The sequence below is a fragment of the Hesperophylax consimilis genome, chromosome 1, assembly GCF_061612785.1.
Source record: "Hesperophylax consimilis isolate HC1 chromosome 1, BYU_Hcon_1.0, whole genome shotgun sequence".
Classification (NCBI taxonomy): domain Eukaryota; kingdom Metazoa; phylum Arthropoda; class Insecta; order Trichoptera; family Limnephilidae; genus Hesperophylax; species Hesperophylax consimilis.
The window spans coordinates 6,926,383-6,950,585 of NC_142836.1; the positions used below are offsets into that span (position 1 = coordinate 6,926,383).

The 24,203-nt window shown below is 34.2% G+C and overlaps 1 protein-coding gene and 2 non-coding genes across 3 annotated transcripts in view; 2 read left to right on the forward strand and 1 right to left on the reverse strand.

Annotated features, from left to right (window-relative positions):
* ham (hamlet) overlaps window positions 1-24,203 on the forward strand; it is a 242,068-nt gene that overhangs the window by 180,810 nt on the left and 37,055 nt on the right. Inside the window, exons 4-5 of the mRNA XM_089635989.1 lie at window positions 19,190-19,318; window positions 20,197-20,320. Coding sequence (XP_089492115.1) covers window positions 19,190-19,318; window positions 20,197-20,320 — 253 coding nt within the window. The remainder of the gene's footprint in view (window positions 1-19,189; window positions 19,319-20,196; window positions 20,321-24,203) is intronic.
* Window positions 17,759-17,829, reverse strand: TRNAG-GCC (transfer RNA glycine (anticodon GCC)). The gene has a single exon. It is a non-coding gene; the product is annotated as a tRNA-Gly (tRNA).
* On the forward strand, window positions 17,971-18,041 carry TRNAG-GCC (transfer RNA glycine (anticodon GCC)). Its single transcript has one exon. It is a non-coding gene; the product is annotated as a tRNA-Gly (tRNA).

Consider the following 24,203-nt stretch of genomic DNA (forward strand, 5'->3'; position numbering starts at 1 on the left):
GCTACACATTTTGATAAAGAAAGCCGGAATTTTATCACTACCCGCACCCAGTGAGCTAGAAATAGTATCGATTATTTTTTTTTTTTTTTGTTTTGAAACTGATACCGAGGAGATATTAACTTGATTGTCAAAATGATAGTTGGTAGAGTGTACATCGGAAATAGTGTTGTATGTTATGAACTATCTGTATCTGTAAACGCTTCTGTCTCCGAGCAAGTCGTACAAAACATATTTTCAAGAACAAAGACCATTGCTGTAGGTTGTAGGAAACACAAGTAAACATGGCCACGCGACCACTGAATTATTAACATTTAATTTGAAACTTAAACACCAGCGCACCCCTCGTGTACCTACACTATACACAGTGTGCATTTTTAGAATACGGGATACCTGTACCGCCACAAATGCCTATCCTGTAGATTTTAATGGAAACCAATGTCACCTAATATCTTTTGGTACTAAACCATTTAGCACGCGTTCTCTCGTTCGAGCACTTGCCAGACATCGTACATCTCCAACCAAACTGAATTTCATAATGAAGATGAAACACTGTTTTCTATTGGAAATTTAAGGCCAGACTCGGTTCATGAAACACGTCTACACCGTAGTTCTTCTATATTCTAGCCGTATTCACATAAGGACATGTCCGGCCGATCAATGTCACAGGAGCATTTCAATTGAGGTTGGATCTGTCCGTCAGACATGCCTATCGCTCGGCCTGTGACGTCTTGCTCGCCCGTGTATACTAAGATTGTGTTTGGGTACTGCGTATCTAAAATACCTAACATCATAGATATTATATTCCAGATCGGAAATCAAATATTAATTCCTCCCCTCAAATAAACAGAAAATCAGCCAACCACTTTCCTTACAGACAAAAATGTATTAAACCTGTTACATATTAAATGTATTCAAACTGTTGCAATCTATAAAAAAAATACTGGAACCTTTTAACTCCCTCCAAGTACCCGAGAAAAAAAAATTATTTTACGCTATTCTTATAAAATGCTGAAAATATTTATGATATTATTAAATGTGATTTTTTAAATGTTTCTTACACATTTGATATGAAAACTGAAAGAGGGTAAAGTTAATAAGCTGGGGGCAGCATTCCTTCATCTTTCTATTTTATCCATTTGTCTTGTCTACTGCAGCTTCACATGGACCATTACCTTCTGCTCTTTGCGCTCCTGGGAGCAATCTTATATTATCATCATATAACTTTTGAAGCATGACTTCGCAGAAACATCGAATTATTATACCGCTAGACTTAAAATCTTATTTTTCCGGTGGGAAATTTACAAGCGATGTAATGTTTTCTTTCCATGATGTATTTTCGACAAAATGAACAGTATCATATTTGTGAAGTAGCGATAATTTATTATGATACATACCTAGTGAAAGTCATTTTGAGATATAAATGGTTAGGATAATAATCTTACCGTTGTTGGTATCCTTCGTATTTAAGTAACGATTCAAAAAATATATAAATACCAAACGAGAATCTTTCACCTCAAAACTCCATTTGGGGAAATTTTTTAAGTAAAATAATATAGGAAGGGACAAAAGAGTATGAAAAAACTCTTTGTTTAAAAAAAAGTAAAGTTTTTTGTAATTAATTATATTTATTAGATATAATCAATCAATTAAAAACACGAATTATTTATAAACAAATTCTCGCATAAATTCAACCTGATCCAATATTCGGCATTGATTACACAATGTCAAATATTAATTATTTTCTTGATTTTAACTTCAATGTCAATTTTCCCGAAACACCTTAATACACATTAACCAGACCAGACAAAAATAAAACAAATATTATTTGATTGCTAAATTGCCATTGACATTGATGGATTTTTAAATTTGGATTGTTTGGAATGGGCACGTGTAACAAACACATTTCGCAGAGTAAACAAATGGAATGAATTGTTTTTATGTCTCGCTTTCAAGGTGTTAACTAAACTATAGAATTATATGACCCAGCGATGGCAAGGATTTGTTTTGCTTCAAGGGGTGGGAAAAGGGGACGGGGTGGTTTTTAGAAAACTCACGTGGAGAGTGACCTTGTTTATCAAATATGCAAAACTTCACCAATCTCGAAATAAAACTGTAGATTTGCATAAAAACAAAATAACATCAAGACACTGTTCTTTAAAAAAATACCTGAATGGATTGTATTTCTCAGAGCGCCGTTGTTACTCCCATAAAACCTCCAATCCTTATAATGGTTATACCCATCAATGTAATATATCACTGAAGAAGAAGATAATACTAATAAATCTAAATGAAACATGAAACAGAACAAGACTCAGAAACATAAAAAATAACGGTCTCAACTTGTAATCGAACCCAGGATCTCTGCCTGGACAAGGTCTCAGGCCACTCGGCCATTTGGAGCTATTTATTTTAATAAATAGTATTGTTAATTCTGAATTTGAAATATGAGATCGACAAACATGATTTAAAATAATTAGGTCCCAATGGCCGAGTGGTTAGAGGCGTTGTCCCAGTAAGGTTAAGATAAGGTCCCTGGGTTCGATTCCTTGTTGAAACTGTAACTTTTTTTATATTTCTGTGTCTTGTTTTGTTTCATTCTTCGTTAAGATTTATTTATATTAACTTTTTCAACAATTGTATATTGTTAAAAAATATATAAAATAATAAGTTCTTCAAAATAAAACATAACACTTAAAAAACTTGTTATTTACTTAAGACATTAAATATATAGTAGGTAGTCCTTAATTACGTAGACGCTGCAGCGTAACTTTCGATCGGAGCTAAATTCGAGTAATTATTTTTTATTTAACCTATTATTTATTATTAAGTTTTTAATATATACTCTCGGGGACCAAAGCAAACGATCTTATCTGTATAATATAAACTGTTAAAAAATAGTTGACACTTTTTACGATATACAGACTTTTCTTTCATAAGTAACATTTCACTTTCCCCCTTCTATGAAAATTCTTCTGCTCATCTTTCAATTACTCGAGCTCCATCGAACAGAAGACTATTTGCAGAAAGCTGTTACTCCGAGCTCCTTGAACCGAACACCAAACCCAGAGCAGAATGGATGAGCGATGGACCGACAGATGGCAATGGCAGTTCTCAAAATGAATGATTTCAGTGTTTTCACGTGAATTTAACATTCTTTTGCATTTCGTTTAATTTGTCCGTAACATCTTAACACACAGAAACCAGACCAGACACAAACAAACAATATTTGCTTATTGATTTTGATGATTTTTATTTGAACTGTCTCACTACACTACACTGCTGAATCAACAAATTTAGATTTTTTTACTGTTTGTTTTTGGGGTGTTATGCCGTGTTGCGCTAACTCCTTCTTTAGCCGACGTTTCGGACAGCGTTGCAGTGTCCATCATCAGGGCAGATTCGGTAGATCCGAAGAAAAAAAAAATTTAGATTGTTTTTTAAAAACTTTCAAGGCGTGAACTCATAGATTAAGGCCCCGTAGTAAGCGTTCAAAGATGGTTTGAAAGGGAGATATGTAAATACGAATGTTAGAGGGAGCGCTCTAATGTTAAAAAACGCGATAACAATTAAGCGATAATTATGAAAATATTTAACAAAAAACGACTCGTTTGAAATAGAGGAAAAGTCTCTCGTAAAATGCTTTCGTTGCATTTAAAGATACACTGTGAAGTTTTTCATGCCTATAACATATTAAATAACAGATCAAAACGTGTTTTTAATAATTTTCGGAGCGTACTTTGCGATTATTTTTTTCTTTCGAGTGAATTTTATATAATTAACGTTTCGGCATAAAAAATGTATTGATATTATCTTCAAAAATAACATATATTTTTTTTGGAATTTAAAAGCATAAAGAGTTGACGAGAAGCTTGTTATAAATCGGTAGAAATTGGGTATGCAAGGGCTTAAAGTATGTGATTATTTTTCAAAACATTCAGTACTGCATTCATAAAACAATGAATTATATCTAATGGTACGTATAAAACGCAAACCGAGCCATAATTACGGGGAAGGAACAAAGCAACTGCAAGCGGCGTTTCGCGTCATTTGCGGTTACTTCGTTCCTTTCCCGTAAGTTGCAGTAGGCAGTTCGCTTCGCGTATGTATACGTAGCATAACAGACTTCATCTGCGCATTTTAAGTTAGATCAAATAAAGCATTCATTAATTCTCTGAAATGTTAATTTAATTCTTATTGGCATTGATGATTTTTATTTGGATTATCTAGACACATATTCGTACCACCTTTAGCAGAATAATCACACTCAAATGATTTAAAAAAAATTTAAATCTAAATTTTAAGGCGTGAAAATCATATATTAAATTACATGATCATTTATCAAAAATGTCTGTATTGCTTTCATAAAACATTATACCTAACATAGTTCATCCGTGCATTCAAACCAAACACACATCCATTCTCTGAAATATTAATATTTAACGATGTGCTGTTAGCATAAAACCTCTTAATCCATATTGACGTTTTTATGACGCTTATTTACAAGAGTGCATCGAATGCCTCAGTTATGCGCTTTTTAAACTCGGGTACGCGAGAAAAAAATTACACATATTAAATAAAATAGTACCCAACCCAAAAAAGGGAAAATATGAAGATATGTGTACATTTATTTGTGTTACTGTGGTTTGAAGGAAATACTCTACATAAGACGTAAAAGCGTGATGTGCCACGGGGCTACAGCCCAAAATAAAAATAAAATAACATACAAGGTTGGGTATGTTATACTCATCATTGGCATGTTTTCCATCTAAAAAAATATGTTTAAAGTAAATACTCTATAATTTTATCTTTTGAGTATCGCATATTTAGCAAGTAACAGCATATTTAAAAATATATTAAAACGGCCTTCATAAGTTGTCCCACTGACCCATATTTGATTAAAAACACCTTTTTTAAATTAGCGATGCGACGGTCTAGACTTAAAAATTGTTACAACGATTATTCAATAAATTGGAGAGTTACGATTACGAATGTGATTTATAAAACAGAATGTATATTTTATCATATTAGAGAAATAATTCATTAATCCGCTATTAAATTCTTCCAAACTAATTCTTCTTAATTCTTGTAATAAATAGTTCATAAAAATAGAACAGAAAATTCTAGCTTTACTTTCGGTCTGGAATATATAGATATTTGATTAATTAACGCTTAATTATTGTAATCAGAAAAATAGATTTTCAATAATAAGCGTACATATAATTGTAACTTCCGATTAATCGATTATTGTGTTGACCTTGAAGCTTTCTATAATATTTGGATACGGTATGTCTGAGTCGTTTAAGTTGCATCACTACTAAATAATTATTTAAATAAATGATGTTGTGTGAGTTTTGTATATTTTATTTAATGCATCGTTGCATCAGGTGCATTGTGTGTACTTTGCGATGATTTATAATAGTTTTATATCACCAACTGTCACGGTTGCAGTCAGTGTAATTATTTGCATTTCGTGAATTTTGACAACTGTTGCTTTTATTGTAATATTAGAGTAGTTAGTGATAAATAAAACACTAAAATTAACTTTTTGCATTGCACGTTTTGCGAAATTTTACAATTTGGTTCTCATGCGATAAGTTTTTGCCAGTCAAGTCACAAAGATACGTCTAATGATAGTCTATTTATAATTATGTGTGCATAATGGAGCATGAAATTACACATTGGTTTCGAGAATTATTCCGCTTTGTTAATCTTTTGTAACAAATTATTTTACTTTAGGTCAAAATAAATCATATTGTAATTTTTTCCCAAAGTTTTAATTATGTATAATTTTAAATCGACTTTTAGTTTAGGCACAACAATAATCAATTGAATTGCAATCTATAGGTTAGTAGGTATCGATTGATTTTAAGATAATCAAATGTAACCATTTCACACAAGACCTTTCGGCTTCTATGCCGAAGAAATTTACACTTAGAAATTATGAACCACCTTTCACCGAAGTAAGAGAAATTTCACGTTCTTTGTGCACACCGACACGCCCACAACCCACAACGTATCTTTATCAGTTTAACTCTCCAGTGATCTTAGATTAATATTAGATGTTTTCTATATAATTTATATATTTTTTAATACTCTCCTTTATATATTATTCCATTAGATTCATAAAGAATATCAATTGAATCGTTTAAGAAATTGGTAGGGGCATAAATCGCCCTTATTTCTGAGGGGAAATCTCCTCGGTTTTTGTGCCTTGGGGTGTGTTGGGAGACGGGGGTAGATCTTTTTGTAAATTGTTTTATGGTTCTTTTATACTACGTGTTATTTAAGGCTGAATTGGAAGGGGGTGATGACTGCAATTTTATGGCTATTCGGAAACGTTCACCGTTACACTGTGTAGGTAAACGTACCGATTATGTTTTACAGTTAATTAAAAATAAATACATATAAAAAAACTTTTTATAGGTAAAATAGGTTGGTGCTATAAAACATATGAAAAAAAACTTGAATAACTAACTAACTAACTAACCATCACGCCGCTTCCCCGCAGGGGTAATCAGAGACGACGGACCACCAAACTACTCGGTCTTTGCACATACTCCTTGCCTCATTCACATTCATACATCGTTTCATACATACACTTCTGACTCATATTTTTATATGAGCTGGAATAATTTATGTTTATTTTCATAATTACTGCACACAGGAGGCACTGAGGAAAATAATTTCCTTCAGGGCCCATGTCATCTTTGGGGAAGTTGTGTGAAGGGTCTTTTTGAAGGAAGTAGTGAAAAAATATTGTAGGAGGGGAAAAATACAGAGGCCGGCAAATCATTCCAGAGCCGAGCTGTTGAATTCAAGAATGAGTCGTGGAAACAATCCTCATGTGAAAAATATCGACTTAGTGCAAATAATGTGGGTGAGGGTGACGTTTAACGCGTTTTCTGACTGTGCACCGACGGAATAAATGACGCTAGTTTCTCAAAGCATTTCCCATTGAAATATCGGTAGAATACAGAACAACCTAAATGTAAGGCTACATTTACGCCGGGGTAGGCAGACAGGTTGGTATTTACCCAACAAGAATTTGTCTTGACATGCATCAAATTCCTCGGTTCATTTACACATATGCATACTCTTGTAATGTTCCGAAACAAGCAATTTAACTGATCGTCTTCGACCTTTTATTCCATCCACTTGCACGTTGTATTTTCTCGTTAATATGTTTTAACAATTTCTTCGTACGTCCACTCTTAGCTTTCTTTCACGCTAGTTTTCGTATCATTTCCATCGTTTTCGGCTCATTTTCGCAACTATGTATGTAGGTAGCTATATTATGCACACTATTGAAGCATTTTTGTTACCTATCAGGTACTTTAAACAAGTAGGTACCTAAGCTTTTCAAAAAGTTTAGTTTGAATTTAATTATGTTATATTATGTTTTCCATCTGTCCATCACCGTGTTTGAATATGGAATCATTAATTCGAGCTCGTTCCGACGTACTTGACGACCGCTAACTACGGCGGCACACATCGTCGGTCGGATGGTGATGGAAAATTGCGCGCGAATTTTACGGCGGCAAATATTGGCGCGCTTTTGGTTGGCGGGAAAAGTTAGCGGGCGGCTCCCACCGAGCGTGAAAAATCAGAAGTTTCATAATAATTTTGCGCTTCGGGCTGGGGTGAGGGAAAAACTTTCGAGAGACGGATTGGGGATGAAAATGATTTTAACAGAAAAAGTAAATCTTCGATTAAACCTCTTAATTTTAATCAAAATTAATATGTGAGCATATATAAGTTGTTTAAGTGGGGGTGGAAGCGTGACTAGAGATTAGTTAAGAGTGAGGGTAGGAGACAGAATGGACAGTGAATGGGAACATAATATCTACGAGAGGGCTGTACGATTTGTGTTTGTTAATAATAGACTTATACGTATTATCGAGGAATTTCTTAATTTCTAAGGCTAAAGTTATCTTATTGTTTCCTTTGTTATTAGTATGGAGAATATTTTATTATTCTATATATTATTTATATTTATATTATTCTCTGTATTTTTTCCACAATTATAATGGATAGCCACAAACTTTTGGCTAAATTCAATGGTATCAAATAATTTAGTTTTCTACTGATAAAACGCAAAAAAGTTAAGAAATATACGTTAAAACTCTTACGAAGCTGGTTATTTAAATATGTACATCTAGTTGTCTCGAGATTTGAATTTGATGAATGTTAAAACTATGACGAAGCTGGGTAGTCAAATAGGTACAAGTAGTTGTCTCGAGATTTGAATTTGATAAACGTTAAAACTCTGACGAAGCTGGGTAGTCAAATAGGTACAAGTAGTTGTCTCGAGATTTGAATTTGATAAATGTAAATATGATTGAAGGGTGCTTATTAACCGAAAAAATTTGATTTTTACCTTCTACGAGTAGGTCAATAACGCTGTTGTTAAATTACTAAGCTACATAAAAATGATTAATGTGAAAAACTCAACACTTAAGGTCAACAAATCAGTAGCAGTTGAACAAATTTTGAATAAAAAAAAAATTCCGTGAGAATTATTGCAGTTCGCCTCTGCAGTAAATACATGTGCTGGTAAATAAGAGACGAGGGTGCTTTCCAGGAATGATTTTCACGTTTACCTGCATTTCATCTCCTGCACTTTGCAGAGTTGTGTACTGCGAGCAAACTAGATATTTTTTGTATACATTCTAATGAATGCAAATGCTGGTGACCCAACGTGCCATATGTTAAATGTAATTTAACTTCATTTTACGTTGGATTGTAAATAATGTTAATCTTTTTTCTACACTTACATTTGTTAAATTAAAATATCTAACCCAATAGTAGGTAAGTAGTAGTACCTTCTTACCTAACCAGCTTCCTCAGATTTCGAAAATATTTTTTTCTAATTGATTATGTTAGTGAAGAATATTGAAAAAGTTAAAATGATATTTTCAAGATCTATCTATCGCCCATGATGAAAAATGCGTTGTGAGCTGAAAACAGTAACATCGACAAAAAATCAAAAAAATCAGAAAAATGTAAATTTCACTTCGACAGAGCTCAGTTCGACAGTTTTATTTACTGTTACAGAAGAATGGACTGATTTTCTGCTAGATATAGTTAAGAAATGTTTTATTTGAATATCGGCTCTATTTCATGTCAATTCCAACAGGTTGCATCAACATCGTTTATTTTAAATTGGTTGTTTTTGTCTTAAATATTTGTCAATTCGCTAAACGAAAAAAAACCGATAATAATGGTTATTTAATAACGATGAGATTCCGCCTTTGCGATACCTTAAAAATGATTTAAATTTATTCAGGTCAAAAAGCACGTTTAACAGCTTTTGTTCGGTGGACTTTAATGCCAAGAAAGTGTATGGATGTACTGGTTTAACTTTGTTGAACATTAATTGACGCCGGAGCACCCACCAGTAGGAGGGTAAGCGTGCTGGTAGACTCGCCGGCTTTGTCGGTCGGCAACCGGTGAGGTGACACGTTCACCTGCTGCTGGGCGGTTTCCGCCATAGACGTCATGCTTCCGCGGCTACTGTACGATTCGGTTGTGAGTTCGCCCAAATTCGAAAATGTTCAATGGAATATTTACTTCTAACGTAATTAAATAAACGTGTATGAGAATACCGATCCCTCTACGAGAAACCTACTCAGCTACAAAGTTGTAAACATTAACGAAGATTAAAGTCCCTAAAAAGGGCGTTAATATAGTAATAGATAAATACTTTTGATAGATACATACACGATTGTTTTAATTGACTGTCATACATTTTTTAACTCGCTTTTTGAATGAGATTTTTTATTTTTATCAATTTAATTGACACTTTGTAAGGGTAGCAGTTTTTTTGCACTGACTATGCTCCCAGTTTGTATATTGCCGGTACGGACCCTCCCGGGCCGGGGCCGAAGAAAAGTGGTCGGTAAAGTCGGTAAGGTGGGTCTGCCAGTGCGCTAAGGGGGTGAACACTGTACAATAATGAACATCGTACGTGTCGGGACACTCCGAGATCTGGGGTCAGCAAGAAGAGGGGATTCGACTCATGACATCGTAATAACGAGGATAATCCATTATCTCATCTCCCTCCGGAGTGAGTGATCTTTGAGAACGTGCTTACAGTGTTTCTCAAAATTCTTTTTGAACACATGAATTTTTATTTCCATTTTTTATTAATATTTACAAATTCCTTAAAAAAATACTGGGCTCTCGATGAAACCTTAATTTACAAGCTCTTAACAATACTCTTACAAGCTTGTAAAAAAACATACCTCAACATTGTCCTATAATCAATCAACCAGACAAGTAAATTTAACAAATAATAAAATGTCTTATTGAATAAAGATAAGAATCAAAACTGGTAGCATTTGGCGGAAAAGTGATTGGTCAGTTTTAGAATTGCGATCTGTTTACTAAGAATGGGTTGTTTCTAAGAATTTAACAATTCATCAAATTTCGTGGTCCATTTTTAAATTCCTTGAAAGTTTTTTCAGTTCTGTGAAGCAAATGGACCATAATGATATTAAAAAATAACTAGAATATGATTTTTACAGAATTTGAAAATGAAATTTGAATTCTAATGAATTGTTCAAATTCTGTGAAACAACTCACCCTAAACATTATCTATTCAAATAATATAGCGCTTCTAATTGGTGGCATGTTATCAAGGTAATTTTGAGAGTATGTTAATTGAATGTTATTAATTTTCTTCTACTTTATCCATTTTGGATAGTTTAAATGTCTACCTGTTCCGCAGTATATTAACGTGTTTGTGTTGTGTTCCACATTATTTTAGAGCTATTTCCGCAACTTGTACGTTATGATATAAAGACATTTGGAGGACAGGAACATACGCATACGTTTGACGATATTATTGCATGAGTAGATATGTATTTATAGACGAGTTGCAGCCACCTATTAAGTAGTTGTCGCTCTCACTTTTTATGACAACCTTCCTCATATCCGGCGAGGGGTGCAAAAAAGCAAGGAAAAGCTTTTAATTCCATGTCCTTTCATCAGACGACACAGAGGACGGGGGGGCTGGGGATGGTTGCTGCGAAGCCTTCGCGAGACAGCCTGAGCGCGGAGCCGTTCCTCACCCCGGCTGGGGGATGTCTGGCTGTGATATAAAGGTTAATAATGCCCATGTATGAATCGAAATTACATAAACAACAGAAAAATTACATCGTTTGACAGTAATGAAATAAAATTACATCGTTTGACAGTAATGAAATAAAATTACATCGTTTGACAGTAATGAAATAAAATTGGATTTCGTTTCTGATGATATTTTATCGACTTCGACGCTCGTAGAGTATGTGTTTTGTCTCTGAGCCCGGTGTTCTTTTGTTCATTTACGATCAATATCACAAATATTAGCGCAGACCCGTGTAACATCACGGGTTTTTAAAATTGATGAATTTATGAAGCTGAAAGTATTTGTGAAAAAATGGCATCATGTTCATTGCCTTTCAAAAAAGGAAATTTACCGTCGAATGTTAGTAAACTTGGCAAAAATACAAGCCATGTTGTATTCACACTAATACAAAAAAACGCTTATAAAAAGGATAGCCATTCAAAGAATGTGTATAGAACGGGCTGCTAAAGTATGTCCACCGAATCTAGATCGCTGAAATCACGTGCGTTCTCTCGGTAACTCAACTAAAGTCTTAAAGTCTTAAGACTATTAATTCATTTAAGCATCTGTAAACAAAACTTACTAAAATAATATTTAAATATAAATAAATTTTAGTACGTAACTACTTTATTGCTTTTCTGATATGATAGGTAATTAAAAGTGCACTGAACTTGTAGAATGTTATGCGTTACGAAGGAATATTTCACATTACTTACTTACCCATGCACCAACAAACGAAATTAGTATCTTTGGGTATCGTGAATTATTTGATAAAATAAGCTGTCTTCAAATTCCGTTCACACATATTCTGAAATCTGGTCTTATTATTCTTTTCATTTTCCTAATTCTTGCGTGAATTCTTAAAACAAGGTCAGCCAATCTATTTGCATCTGATCCTGTATTTATTTTCGTGTGGAGCTGTAAGTTAGTAGGGCCAACACAAGTTATACAACGAATGAAGGACGAAGGTTCTCCCGCCCGGAAACTATCACAGACACGGCGGCGGCGCTCCGAGTAGAGGTATCACTTCCGGTACAACTTCCAACTTCCTTCCAAACGAGTGTTGTGGATGACTCAAATTGTCGTTTTATTCCCTCTAGTCTATTTTGAATTCAGTTGAGGGAGGGATTATTCGTGTCTGTAATTGGCTCGTAAATTTTCCCAGCTCAAGCGGGGCTGTTTCAATTTATAATTGAAACAAATGCACTTGAATGAGGTAATTTAAATATTTACATTACTTGAAAAATGTGTTCCGTAAAGATTTATTGATATTTTAAGCTATATTTCATTACCACGAATGAATTAAAGTTAATAATCTGTATACTCTACGATTTGTATTTACGAGTATTTTTTTTTAAATTTCTGTGGAAATTTAAACGGTCTTTAAAACAAGTAAAAGAAGATTTATGAAAAAAAGGTTTATTTTTCTGGGAAACTCAAACTCCCTTTCCCCATAATCTTATCACATTCTAGGTGTAGAAAGAAAATCCGTGTAACTTTTCCACTAAGCGTGACACACGATTTCCGGCGCTCTGCTAACATTTCCGGACGAGTCTATCTTCCGCGGGCTTATCTCTATTTCCGCTTCCTCCCATCACATCCTCTACATTCACTAACGACAGTTCAACTTGGGAAATTTATAACCGGCCATGTTAGAGGCTTTCTTTTGCCAGCAAGGGAGGGTCTTTTATCTTACGACTTTTATGTTTCCTCGTCATTTGGATTATTTTTCCATTTGTAAAAGAGGGCGTTCTTTTCATGCCGCACATGATATAAAATACGGTTTAAATCAACGTTTATGTTAATTGCTTCGCTAAATATAATTACACTATAAATGAAAAATTACATAAGGCACTTCCTAGCGGTACAGACAGGTAGGTAACTATTAGTTTGCGAATTCCCAACGACAAACCAAAGTTTTACGGGATTCATTTTTACGCCAAAATCAAAAATAATCTTCTTCATGTCTGCAGTTTGTTTCCTATATTTAAAGCATTCGACAAAATAAGGCTTAATTAGGTAGATGCACGAAAGACGGATGCATTTATCGGCTATGCTAGCTATTCAGAAAATGAAGGCAATAATAGCAAATATAAATATTTATAAATTTTGAAACATGGATCATTTACACAGAAAATTTGGCAATGCGTTGTAATTTCAAGCACACTCTTCTCAACCCTTTCTGTGGGATAGATGCGATATATTATTAAAATAACAAAAAAATAAAATGCCTTGTTGCTTGGAAACTTCAAAGTGTCAATGTACATCCTATAATTAATTACCATACGTCCCAATTGATAGATAATACGTCTAGTGACAACAGATACATCACATATCTGTGCGCAGTGCTCCCCGCCCCCAGCAACTCGGTGACGGGCCATCAGGCTGTAAATCGCTACTTGCACGAGGCAGAGCTTTAGCGGTGGCTTTGTGGAGCTTTGTGCAGCTTTCGGGAGTTATCAATGCTCGCGGCGGGGTTCCGCTCAGTGGAGGTGTCAAGCGATGCGGTGTCGACGGAACGATCACCGGCGTTCTGCAGGGTCGGCCGATGGGGCCACTGAAACCGACGTGAACGATTTAAATTATAGTGGTAGTGTACGTTTGATGGAAGCTACCATATTATTCATTTTTGTAACTGAACGTACTTTAATAAAATTAGATTTTCATTCAATAATAATAATTTATTTCTTTATTAATTATAAACGCCCTAATGGGCTTTGGTGGGCTAAATAGAATAATAAATCAAATAAAACGGAAATGAAATTAAAGTTTTTGTAAGAATCCAGATCACTAAATTCTCGTAATATTTGAAAAGATTTAAATATAAAAATAAAATCTTTTCGCTTAATTTATTAAGACTCAATCATCATTTTTTATGTTTATATAGTAAAGCGCAATCGAGTGTATTAGTACAAATTGAATGAAGTGAAATTTACAAGAGATGTATTTATTTATTTATTTATGTCTATTCTTGAATACACATTTTACAATTTTTTACAGTGGTTTATATTGTAGTACAGAAAAATAGGTATAAAAAATAAAGAACATAGGTTGATGTAGGTAAAACTGTGTGTGGTTGATATTGTATGTTACGTGAACACCTCACTAGGAGAACCTGTGCTGAGGTGTTTACGTGTTTGTGATTAAGTGTGACAGGTATTTATGTGTTGTGGTAGAAATTAAAAGAAGATAATTTGTGAATACTGTATGCAATATTAATATATATTATAATAATATTTTTCTGGACCCTTGGTACCAGTGGACTCCTAGTGCCTACGCCGATTCAGTGGCATATCTCGTTATATTGTGACAAAGGCTCGATACCCAGTAAACATCCCCATTGTGTCCGTTTTTTTGACCCGTCTCAATGTGTCAATGAGTTATTATTGAAATGTAACGCATCCATGTCCATTCAATACTTTAAATGCGTTTATTTGTTACCTGAAAATTTTACATGAATTATTTGACGCCTGGGAATAGTTTTTACAAACGTTGTTTTCACATACAAAATCCTTGTGAAAATATCAGTCAGAACCTGATATTTTTGTGAATGTTAATTTCTATAACAACCTATTTTACAAATTTTAAGGATTAGAATTGTCTTGAGGCCATTAGAAATACTTAACCAAACCTAACAACGCACTACAGATGATTTTTTTAATCGCTTCCCGTTGTTAACAAAATAAACAGAGTACTCTTATTACTTGCAATAATGATTATGTATTGTGTCATTATGTGGTAACAATACTGATAGAAACAACCCAAAGGATACAGAATTACATCCATATTATATTGTGTTGTCACCCACCGTAAAATTGTGGTCATTCTACTCTTCTGGACCGAAATTAAAACGAGCGTGAAAGATTGAATTTCTCGGCTCGGCAAAGGTCGGCAATGCCGAAATGTCTTTGTACTAAACAGGTGGCGAGGGTTCCTCTTCCGTTGCACTTGGTTGCTATTCATTGAACCATCGAGGAGAGAGAAGACATCCGTGTAATTGCTTTCCACGGACCTTGATATTTACAAAATTTTATTACAAGTATCAGGTTTCAATTTTTTTGAATTAGGTATCTTCAGTTTCAAATAATAATTTAACTTTGGCTTGCCATTATGACATTATTATATTGTAAAATTTCCTCTCTCTCTTGGCTCTCCATTTTCTGTAGTTTGAACACTATATATATTTGCTACAAATCTATTCACTACTCGTTTGTAACATTCGGTACAAACTTATACTCTTTTTGTCTCTTTCATTGTGGTACGCAGACATATTATCAGAACCAAGTTATTTACTGTACACACCAACTCAATGACAGAATTTTTGTCTTCTGTTTTCAGGATTTTTCAAATGTCCTTCAAAACAACAGTTTTTTAAGCACAGAAGGAAACCTAAAAAAAAATCGATAGAAGAAATATGGATAGATAGAAATGTGTAGGCCATTTTAGTACCTTTTGTAAATTTTTTTTTTTTTCTTTATTCATGAAAATATATTTGTATACAGGTTTTTTACATGCTTTTCGACTACCATAATAATAATAAACAAAGTTTCAATCAAATTGGTACTTAGTGTGGGTGTATTTAAAAAAATATATTTTAGTTTTCTTCACGAACTTTTACGTCAATTTAAATGTTCATGATTTTTTTTAGATATTTATTTTATTTCGTGGCATTTTGTCGATTCTGAAGATTTTCAGACCGATGAATCCCCATTATATTCGCCCAAACCAAGTAACAAGCGAAAAAGATCAAGACCATGCTTCCCTTTACGGCATCCTAATTCAATGTGCATTCGGATGCGATCCCAGATAATGGAGACGTTATAATGTGGGTGCGAAATGTTTCCGGCATTACAGACTTAATGCCTATTCTATTCGAAGCTCACAACCCCCCTACACATGTTTGGTACTCTTAGTATAATAGACACTGACCTGCCATCTATTGAGATATTTAGTAGACTCCTTCTCAGGTTACAATGGACGTGAATGGATGATATTGAGATGAGCAGGAAATTGAAGTTTTTCATAGATTTTTTTTGTAAACCTATTTTACCTACCTGCATCTTTACGTTCATTCAATAATAATAATAAATAATATTTATACACCGCAGTTTAGTGTCATTTCACTTCAAGTGCACTTTACTATAACAAACTTAAAAACGGTAATTTACTGTTAGTGGTCATGTTCTTAAAATTATTCCTACAGTGTGCCTTACCCAATACAGATATAATATTGTAAAACTAAATATACTGTTTATACAAAGTGATGACAAAACTTAGAATAACAATAACAGTAGGACAGGACAAATCAAGAATTAAAACATAATAAATCACAGGAGGCAGTTTGTGCTTAGAAATGAGAATCTTCTGAGCGGACATTTTAAAGGTACGTTGGTTCCCGTCTGTCTGAAGTTGCCTATCGTCGTATAGTGACATACTAATGAAAGGATATCTAGTAATAATTATTACCATAAAATATCAACGTGTTTTGAAACCAATGGTTGCCCCTTGGTTCTGTTCAAATTTACAGAAGTTTTTGTTACAACTACCTATTGTCATAATCTGTCTTTACTTAGTACCTTGTATAGGCTTATATTATGCTACGTATACATCCAGGAGCCAAACTGCCGAACCGAACCTCAACTTACGGGAATGAAGCAAACAACCGCAAATGGCGCGAAACGCCGCTTGCAATTGATTAGTTCCTCGTAATTCGTAGTACGGTTCGCGTTTCAGTTCGCAAATGTATAACGTCTACTTATATCACTCCAAAAACGATTGCATTGGTTTCGACAGAAGATGTTGATATTTTTTACTATGAAATAGTGGTACGAAGTTATTTATTATCATTTTATTAAAATGATACCACAGAGTAATTTTAAAATTGTTGAAGTAATTACTATCGTAGATCATGGGATTTTGTGTCGTTTTTTAACAAACAATGTTACTTACTAATAAATAAATTCATTACATTATTAATTATGTTAACATTCGTCACACATGGACAAATCCATTTTCATAATTATTTTTATTTGCATATCACTTATGTGGGTACCTCCTAATTCGCTAAATATTTAATATACTTCATATGAACCTTAAACCTCAAAATTGCTCTGAATGTAGGTACCTACGAATTACGAACCCCAGGTTGTGTAAAATAAATGTTTTTTTAAACCTTTAGGTGCGAATAAACTTGTTTTAAATTTGATCCAATTTATAAACAACCAGTAATCTAGGTTAAAAGGTTATTTATCAGTAAGTTGTGTGAAATGTGTGGACGCCGGAATAGGTTACACGTGTAACTAACCAGTTTTTGTTTCATCACTTTTCATAACTTTATAGCACTTTTTATAGGTGTGTTGAATTGTCATTTTGAGGAGTTATCATAGAACCAAATATAAAACATGTTTACGGGTAATTCTCCGTCCTTGTTCCGGTACCGCCATCTATGTATTTTTTACGAATAAAGATTCATATCCAAGACTCAAACCTTGAATTTTGAATAAAATGAGTACTATTGTCGAGTGTATACTTTGCTTCATAGATGGCGCTACAGTATTATTTTTTGTAAATGCTAAAAATGCCATAAAAAACTGTTATTTCATTAATGTAGTGTGAAAAAATATTTAAAACTTTAAGTAAAAAAAATATTGCATCGGCCGGGAATCGAACCCGGGCCGCCCGCGTGGCAGGCGAGCATTCTACCACTGAACCACCGATGCTTATAGAAATGGGTTATCTTTCAGATTCTGTAGCAACAATAAAAATGTAATTTAATTGTTAGTTACTTGAATTAGAAATTAGAATAAATGAACTTATAAAAATGTTTGTTGTTGTTACTAAATTTCTCTAGTAACTCATAAGCATCGGTGGTTCAGTGGTAGAATGCTCGCCTGCCACGCGGGCGGCCCGGGTTCGATTCCCGGCCGATGCAATCTTTTTGTGGTCATCTGGCCTGATCAAATTACCTACGAATAACAAATAACTTTTTTATCCACGAATTTAAAGCTGAATAAACAATTGAATTCTCTCTGTTTATTAGCTCGGTATAGATTCTCATCGAATTAATTTTACTTTTGGCAATTAAACATTTTTTTCGCAGAGCTATAAATACAATTGCATTTAGAATTCAAATAAAATTGTTTTAATCGAATCTTAATGTCTAAGAAATTCGTATTATAAACTTTTTTCAAACTATCAAACTTTATCTTCCTTAAAAATAAATTCACTCAACCCATGAGATAAAGGTTTGGTGCATTGAACACGATCGAAATTATATGCTGTCTAACAACAATGAGCATTTTGTGAATTCTTGAGTACCCGACAACAGCGTGATTTCAATATGATTGTATTGTAAATAAGTATTTGTTTTACTTGATCGTGTCATGTCTTTCTTTTCAACTATTCCAAGGAATCCTTTCTTATTACACCTCTTTCTTCGGTCACATTTCTACGTCTCATTTTACCACAAATAAATATTTGATTCATGTCTTTCTCGGTCATCCCCGACTTTTTCTACTATTCACTTCATGTAGTATCATGAAATCCACACAGTTACTGTTAAAAAAACTACATTATGTTGACGTTAATTCGAATCCGTATCTGATTCCAGTGCTGACATAATGCGACTTTCCCAAGCGTATCCGACCTCTTACACCATTCAAACCAACTCCTGGCACTAATAAGAACAATTTTTGAAATTTTAAACAAAATTACAAGAATGGAATAGCAACGAGAATTTGACAAACAATGAAACATTCATTATTAAAAATTATATAGATAGATTGAAATGTCCTCTTATAGTTATAGGCATATACAGAATACCTACTTTCGCAGCCCATTTTTAAATGTGTAACTACATACACTTTATAATATCTACAAATAAATTTTACTGCGTGCAATAATTATAAAAAAATGTTCATGTTTATCATGAATTCATAAGCATTAAATCAAATACGGACCCACCTATCGTACAGGTTGGCCTGATGGACCAATACTCATCTCCAATTCTGACATTATTTTATTAGTGATTATATAAATATGAACGTGTGTTGACCGTGTGTTATGTTTGTCTGTTGACAGGTGATTGCCGGCACGGGAGTACGCGGTTGGCTGGACGCATCTCACGAGCCATCTAATTGGCTAAAGTTCGTCCGCTCCTCCAATCACGGACACGAGGTCAACCTGCAGCACTACCTATTGGCCGGACAGGTGAGATATTACTATTTGAATTCAGAATATGACGCTTGGTGCGCATCAGAAGATTCCACAACATAATATAGATTATACAAATCCCTCACAACAACAAAAAACCGAACAACTTTGAATCTTGATAAAAAAAGTTCAAATCAATAACATTGCCATTTCTCACCAAATTTTGAATGAATGACACCTTTTTATATAGTTTCATTTTACTGTACTCGATTCTTGTTGGAATCGGGACTTAATTATGCCTTGATGAGCGTTACGAAGGAACAACATCATTAGTGGAGTAGCTAGTGCCCATTTACTATTTATTTGTACATTATGTGTATGGAAAGGCTTTGTACGTGATCTACGAGGCATGTAATTATTCGGCAGTTCGACGCTTCGTGCTGCCAACTTGACGAGAATCTAGCAATTTGATTGGTTCGCCAGTAAAAGCGTATTAAGTATGGTGCAGTAATTATGGATGCTTCGCCATTTTATTGATTCTAGATAACTATATGCCTATCACAAAATAAATTTCTATGATAATCTATGTATGTGAAAACGAAGAACTTGTTTAATTCCTTTGAAACTGCACACCATAGCCATTAAGTATTAAGAACACATATTATCGTTTGACAAGCTTGCTTCAAGGCACCGCAGTGGGTCCAGTTTTATTTTAAAAGCACATTGTCAATTCTTTTGGTCTTCTTGCAAATCGGCTTAAAATATTGTTAACTTATTTTGATTTACCTGTGATTGCAGGGTAATAATTATTTATTAAATTAACTTTTATTGAATCTATGGCATTCTTAAAATAAATTTGCTTAATTTATTTCGGGTTTTTATACTACACGCTTTAAAAATGACCAGGCAAGTAATGTTTTATGTTTTATTTCCAGCTATGGTACAGCGTATCAAGGGACATACCAGTTGGAGCTGAGCTGGTGTTGGGGCCAAGGGAGCCCCTGCTTCTCCAGGAGTTGCTCCAGGCTCCACAAGACGATCGTCATGAGAGGGATGCTGGTAAGTGCCATAATTAGTTAAATAGCTGTATTAGTAACTCTGTTCTAAAGCAGCAAAAGTTTATCTGAGCAGTAGTAACACGTTATTTGCATACCTTTTTTGAATGAAATCTTTTCGATCACCGTAATGATTTCCAGATCACAACGTCATTTACATCATGAGTTATGGCGATTTTAAGAAGTCTTACAATTCTATTATTCAAATGTTTAAAAAAAAGAAAGGATGTTAGCAAAATTCTGTTGATATTTCGGTAGAAGCCTAGTATGTAGTAAGTACCTGCGACCTACAACTATCTATCAGTAACGATAAAGTAAAATAATTAAGAATGGCCAAAATGAGGTTCCGATAGGTAAATTGAATTTTACCCAGCTTAAACAAGCAATTGGAAAAGATTTATTTTTACTCTGCGTTAAACAAGCAGCCCTAACAATCAAAAAATTCAAATCAATCAAAACAGCCCCTCAAAATACGGGGTTGGAATAATATTATTGAAAGTCGTTACAATTACCCTTTTAAATATTCACAAGCACTTTGACATAGGGTGGGAGCACCCACCTCGTATGAAGTCACCTTTGGTCCGCGATAATAAGCCGTTCCCACTGCCACTGGAGGCGAGATCATTATTGTTATTATGCGAGGGTGGCCGCTTCCCCATCTGTCAGACGTTTTAGTCACTTTACAATGTGAATTATTGTTTCTTTACCTACTTTAAATCGGCGTCTCAAATAAAAACATATTTTTGAAAGTGACCACAAATAAAAAAACATTTGTTAATTATGTGTCTGAATGGCTTGTGTTTTAAAAAAAAAGTTTATAACAGCTGAAGTCCCAGGCGTTGCCCGGGCTTTACGCGGAGTTTTTTTAAATCAAATGTATACAGTAACCTTTCTCTTGTTTTGAAGATAAAGTGTTTAAAACGTCATCAGTCTCTGTCACTGATTAGTAGTCGAGGTTCCCTGCGTTCCCCGGTGTTCACAAGGTTTTTGGAAATCAGACATAGTTGAGGCGCACAAAATAAACGTGTGTTATTGGAATTACAGGTATTATACGAATATTATGCATCTTAGTAGGAGATTTTCAAACATTGTTGAGTTATTCGTAACCCGGGAATGTTTGTCTTTCTTTTTTAAAAAAAAAAAAAAAAATATCCAAGCATCAACAGGAATAATAGTTCTAGTAATGTACACTTTAAAATCTAAAAAATACTCTCGACAGAAACAGGCGACCAACGTGAAATTATATAAAATCTTGGGCAAATATGAAGGGTGTCGAATTGGTAAGAGCTAAAGAGCTTACTCAAAATATGAAAATTTAGCTTAAGATTGACGAAATTGATTTGTTTTTAATGATTGCAATTTGCATCTAAGATTTTTCTATCGAACCTCTGATAGGAAGATGAAGAATACAATACTTTTTATGTACAAATAATTGACCGCTTCAATGAGGTGGTTGTATTAGCGTGGAGAGCGATAGTGATCTGATTTATTTTTTTCGATAACCTTAATAATATTTTTTTACAAAAATGAGTAATAAACGTAACGAAAGCCATGTGACTTGACCCCAAATAATTTGCCACTCGCGAGGGGAAGTTTTATTCATCTGATGGCAACTTCCGCAGCGTCGGCCGTTCCACTTCCGGTTGGCGCGCGTGGCTATTTATGAATTATTCCCTACAAAACTTTCACCGCCGCTTCCACCACACTATATGAAAGCCATCATCGAAACTTATTGCACTGACCAAAGCCTGAATTGTCCATAAGTTTCTCTCGAACTTTACATCGTATGACATAAAAAAAAGTATTGGTGAAACTTGTGGGAGGCACCGAGCGTTGTAGCTTTTCGTGACCATTTAAAAAGGGATTGTTTTGTTTTGTCGTTTTGATTTCGAACTGAAATCGGAAATCAAATTCAAAAGTCATCGAGGGAGCAAAGGTGAGGGTGAAAAACGTAATAATTAAGGCGAGTCACCTGGCTTTCGTTATTACCCCTAGGTAGGTAAGTGGGTACTTATAGTTCCTACCTAAACTAACTAACTACACATCATGCTATTTACTTTTTCGCACGTGTAGGCAGAGATGATTGTACACTTGACGCACACTCCTTGACACATCGTCCTCAAATACTTGTTTCTACGAAATATCTAGTCTGCTCCCGACATCTTCCATCCACTTTACGCTTCATATTTGTTCTAGAAAGTTCTTCAAACGGCCATGGTTCTTCAAACCACATCTCGTTTAAATTGACTTTACAGAATCTGCGGTTAAGGGGACTGAAACATTTTTCTCATAATAATTAATTTCGTTCACACTTCATCACTTGTGTTACCACGCAAAAAAAATATCAGTTCATTCAGGTCATTCTTATCATCAAAAATAATGTATTGGCGGGATTAATTTCTATATCCGTGCAATCCTTTATAATTAAAAAAATAAGATTTCAGATATACAATCTCATGAAAACAACAGCCATTGTTCGCCGCAAATCATGCATCTGTCCCTGCAGGAGAATAAGCCGTTTTCAGAAATGATGCAAATCATTGAATATAAAATTCTCATGTGGGGGTAGTGGCATAAGCCCAACAACCCTTTGAGATGTGGGGACGATAAGGCCAAATCAGCGCGGGCCAAAAACCCTAGGCCTTTAGGGTCTGTAGGTTTCGCGGCTGTTTTAGTCAATTGGGCGAGTTGGATTACTCTGTGAAGTGAAAAAGTCAAATAAAGCACTACTTAGTGCGGTAAATAAAATTATAAAAGAATCTTATCACAACTGATCTACGGGGAGTGAAATTAATTTTTTATCAGATGCATAGTACGATTACCGTTTACACATTGGTATATTTAGCTTGTTCATAGTTTTATTTGCTTCTATTATTTTCGTTTATTTATAGGTGAGTAAAAGAAATTTCTAAAATTTCTTCATTTGCGCATACTGTCGAACACAGAAATACTTCATCGACATCAAAAACATCGTGTGAAGCAAAAAATTATTTTAGCAAAATTGAAACAGAAGATAACCAAAAACTTTGGCTGTGAATTCAGCAGTAGGTAAAACCGTTTATATAATAATTAAAATAAAATGACTTCGTTTGAATACCACTTTATTGTATATATTTATAACTAACCGGTTTCAGTTCAATCCGAACCTTCATCAGTGTTAGTAAAAATATAAGTGGTATTCAAACAAAGTTTTTTTTTTTTAATTATGTAGGTAGGTATACCCACAGAGTGTTTGCTACAAGTGAAAAATTAAACCGTTTTTATTTGTTTTGGAATTAATTTTGAAGATATGCCAGTAAAACCTTCTTCGGCGTTCATTCTGAGGAATAGTTTATTTAGGTACATTTTTACTGTTATTCATATTTTGCTCAAAGACTTTTTTTAAAAGCTGATCAAAATGAATAGGTACAGTTTTACGAAACCCGTGAACGGTCCAATAACTTTTCAATAAAAATCACGTAGGTCATGTCAGTATTGCACAATCGCCCTCTTCATTTTACTGCCCTAAAAACAGTGCAGACCCCGATAATAACGCAAGTATTGTGGGGGAGTATTGGGACCGTCAGAGGACAAGTCCATAATAAGGGTTGGGGACCATTTGCCTTTTGCCCTCTGCCACAAAGTATTGCCGATGCGATACCAATCAAAGCTAAACAGGGTCAACAAAAACCCTTGAAATTTTGATTAGAACATTTTAGTTTTGTTTTGATGTTCATGCAAGAATGGTAGCAAAAGTTTATGTTCCGTCATTTCAATGTAGTAATAATTTTAGTTCAGGTCAGTTCAGTATATTATTAATTTGTTGGTAGAAGTAAATCGGATGTCACTATCGAAGGATGTCACATATTAAACAGCTAATTCCTTTTCTTCTTCAGGATATCCCTTTA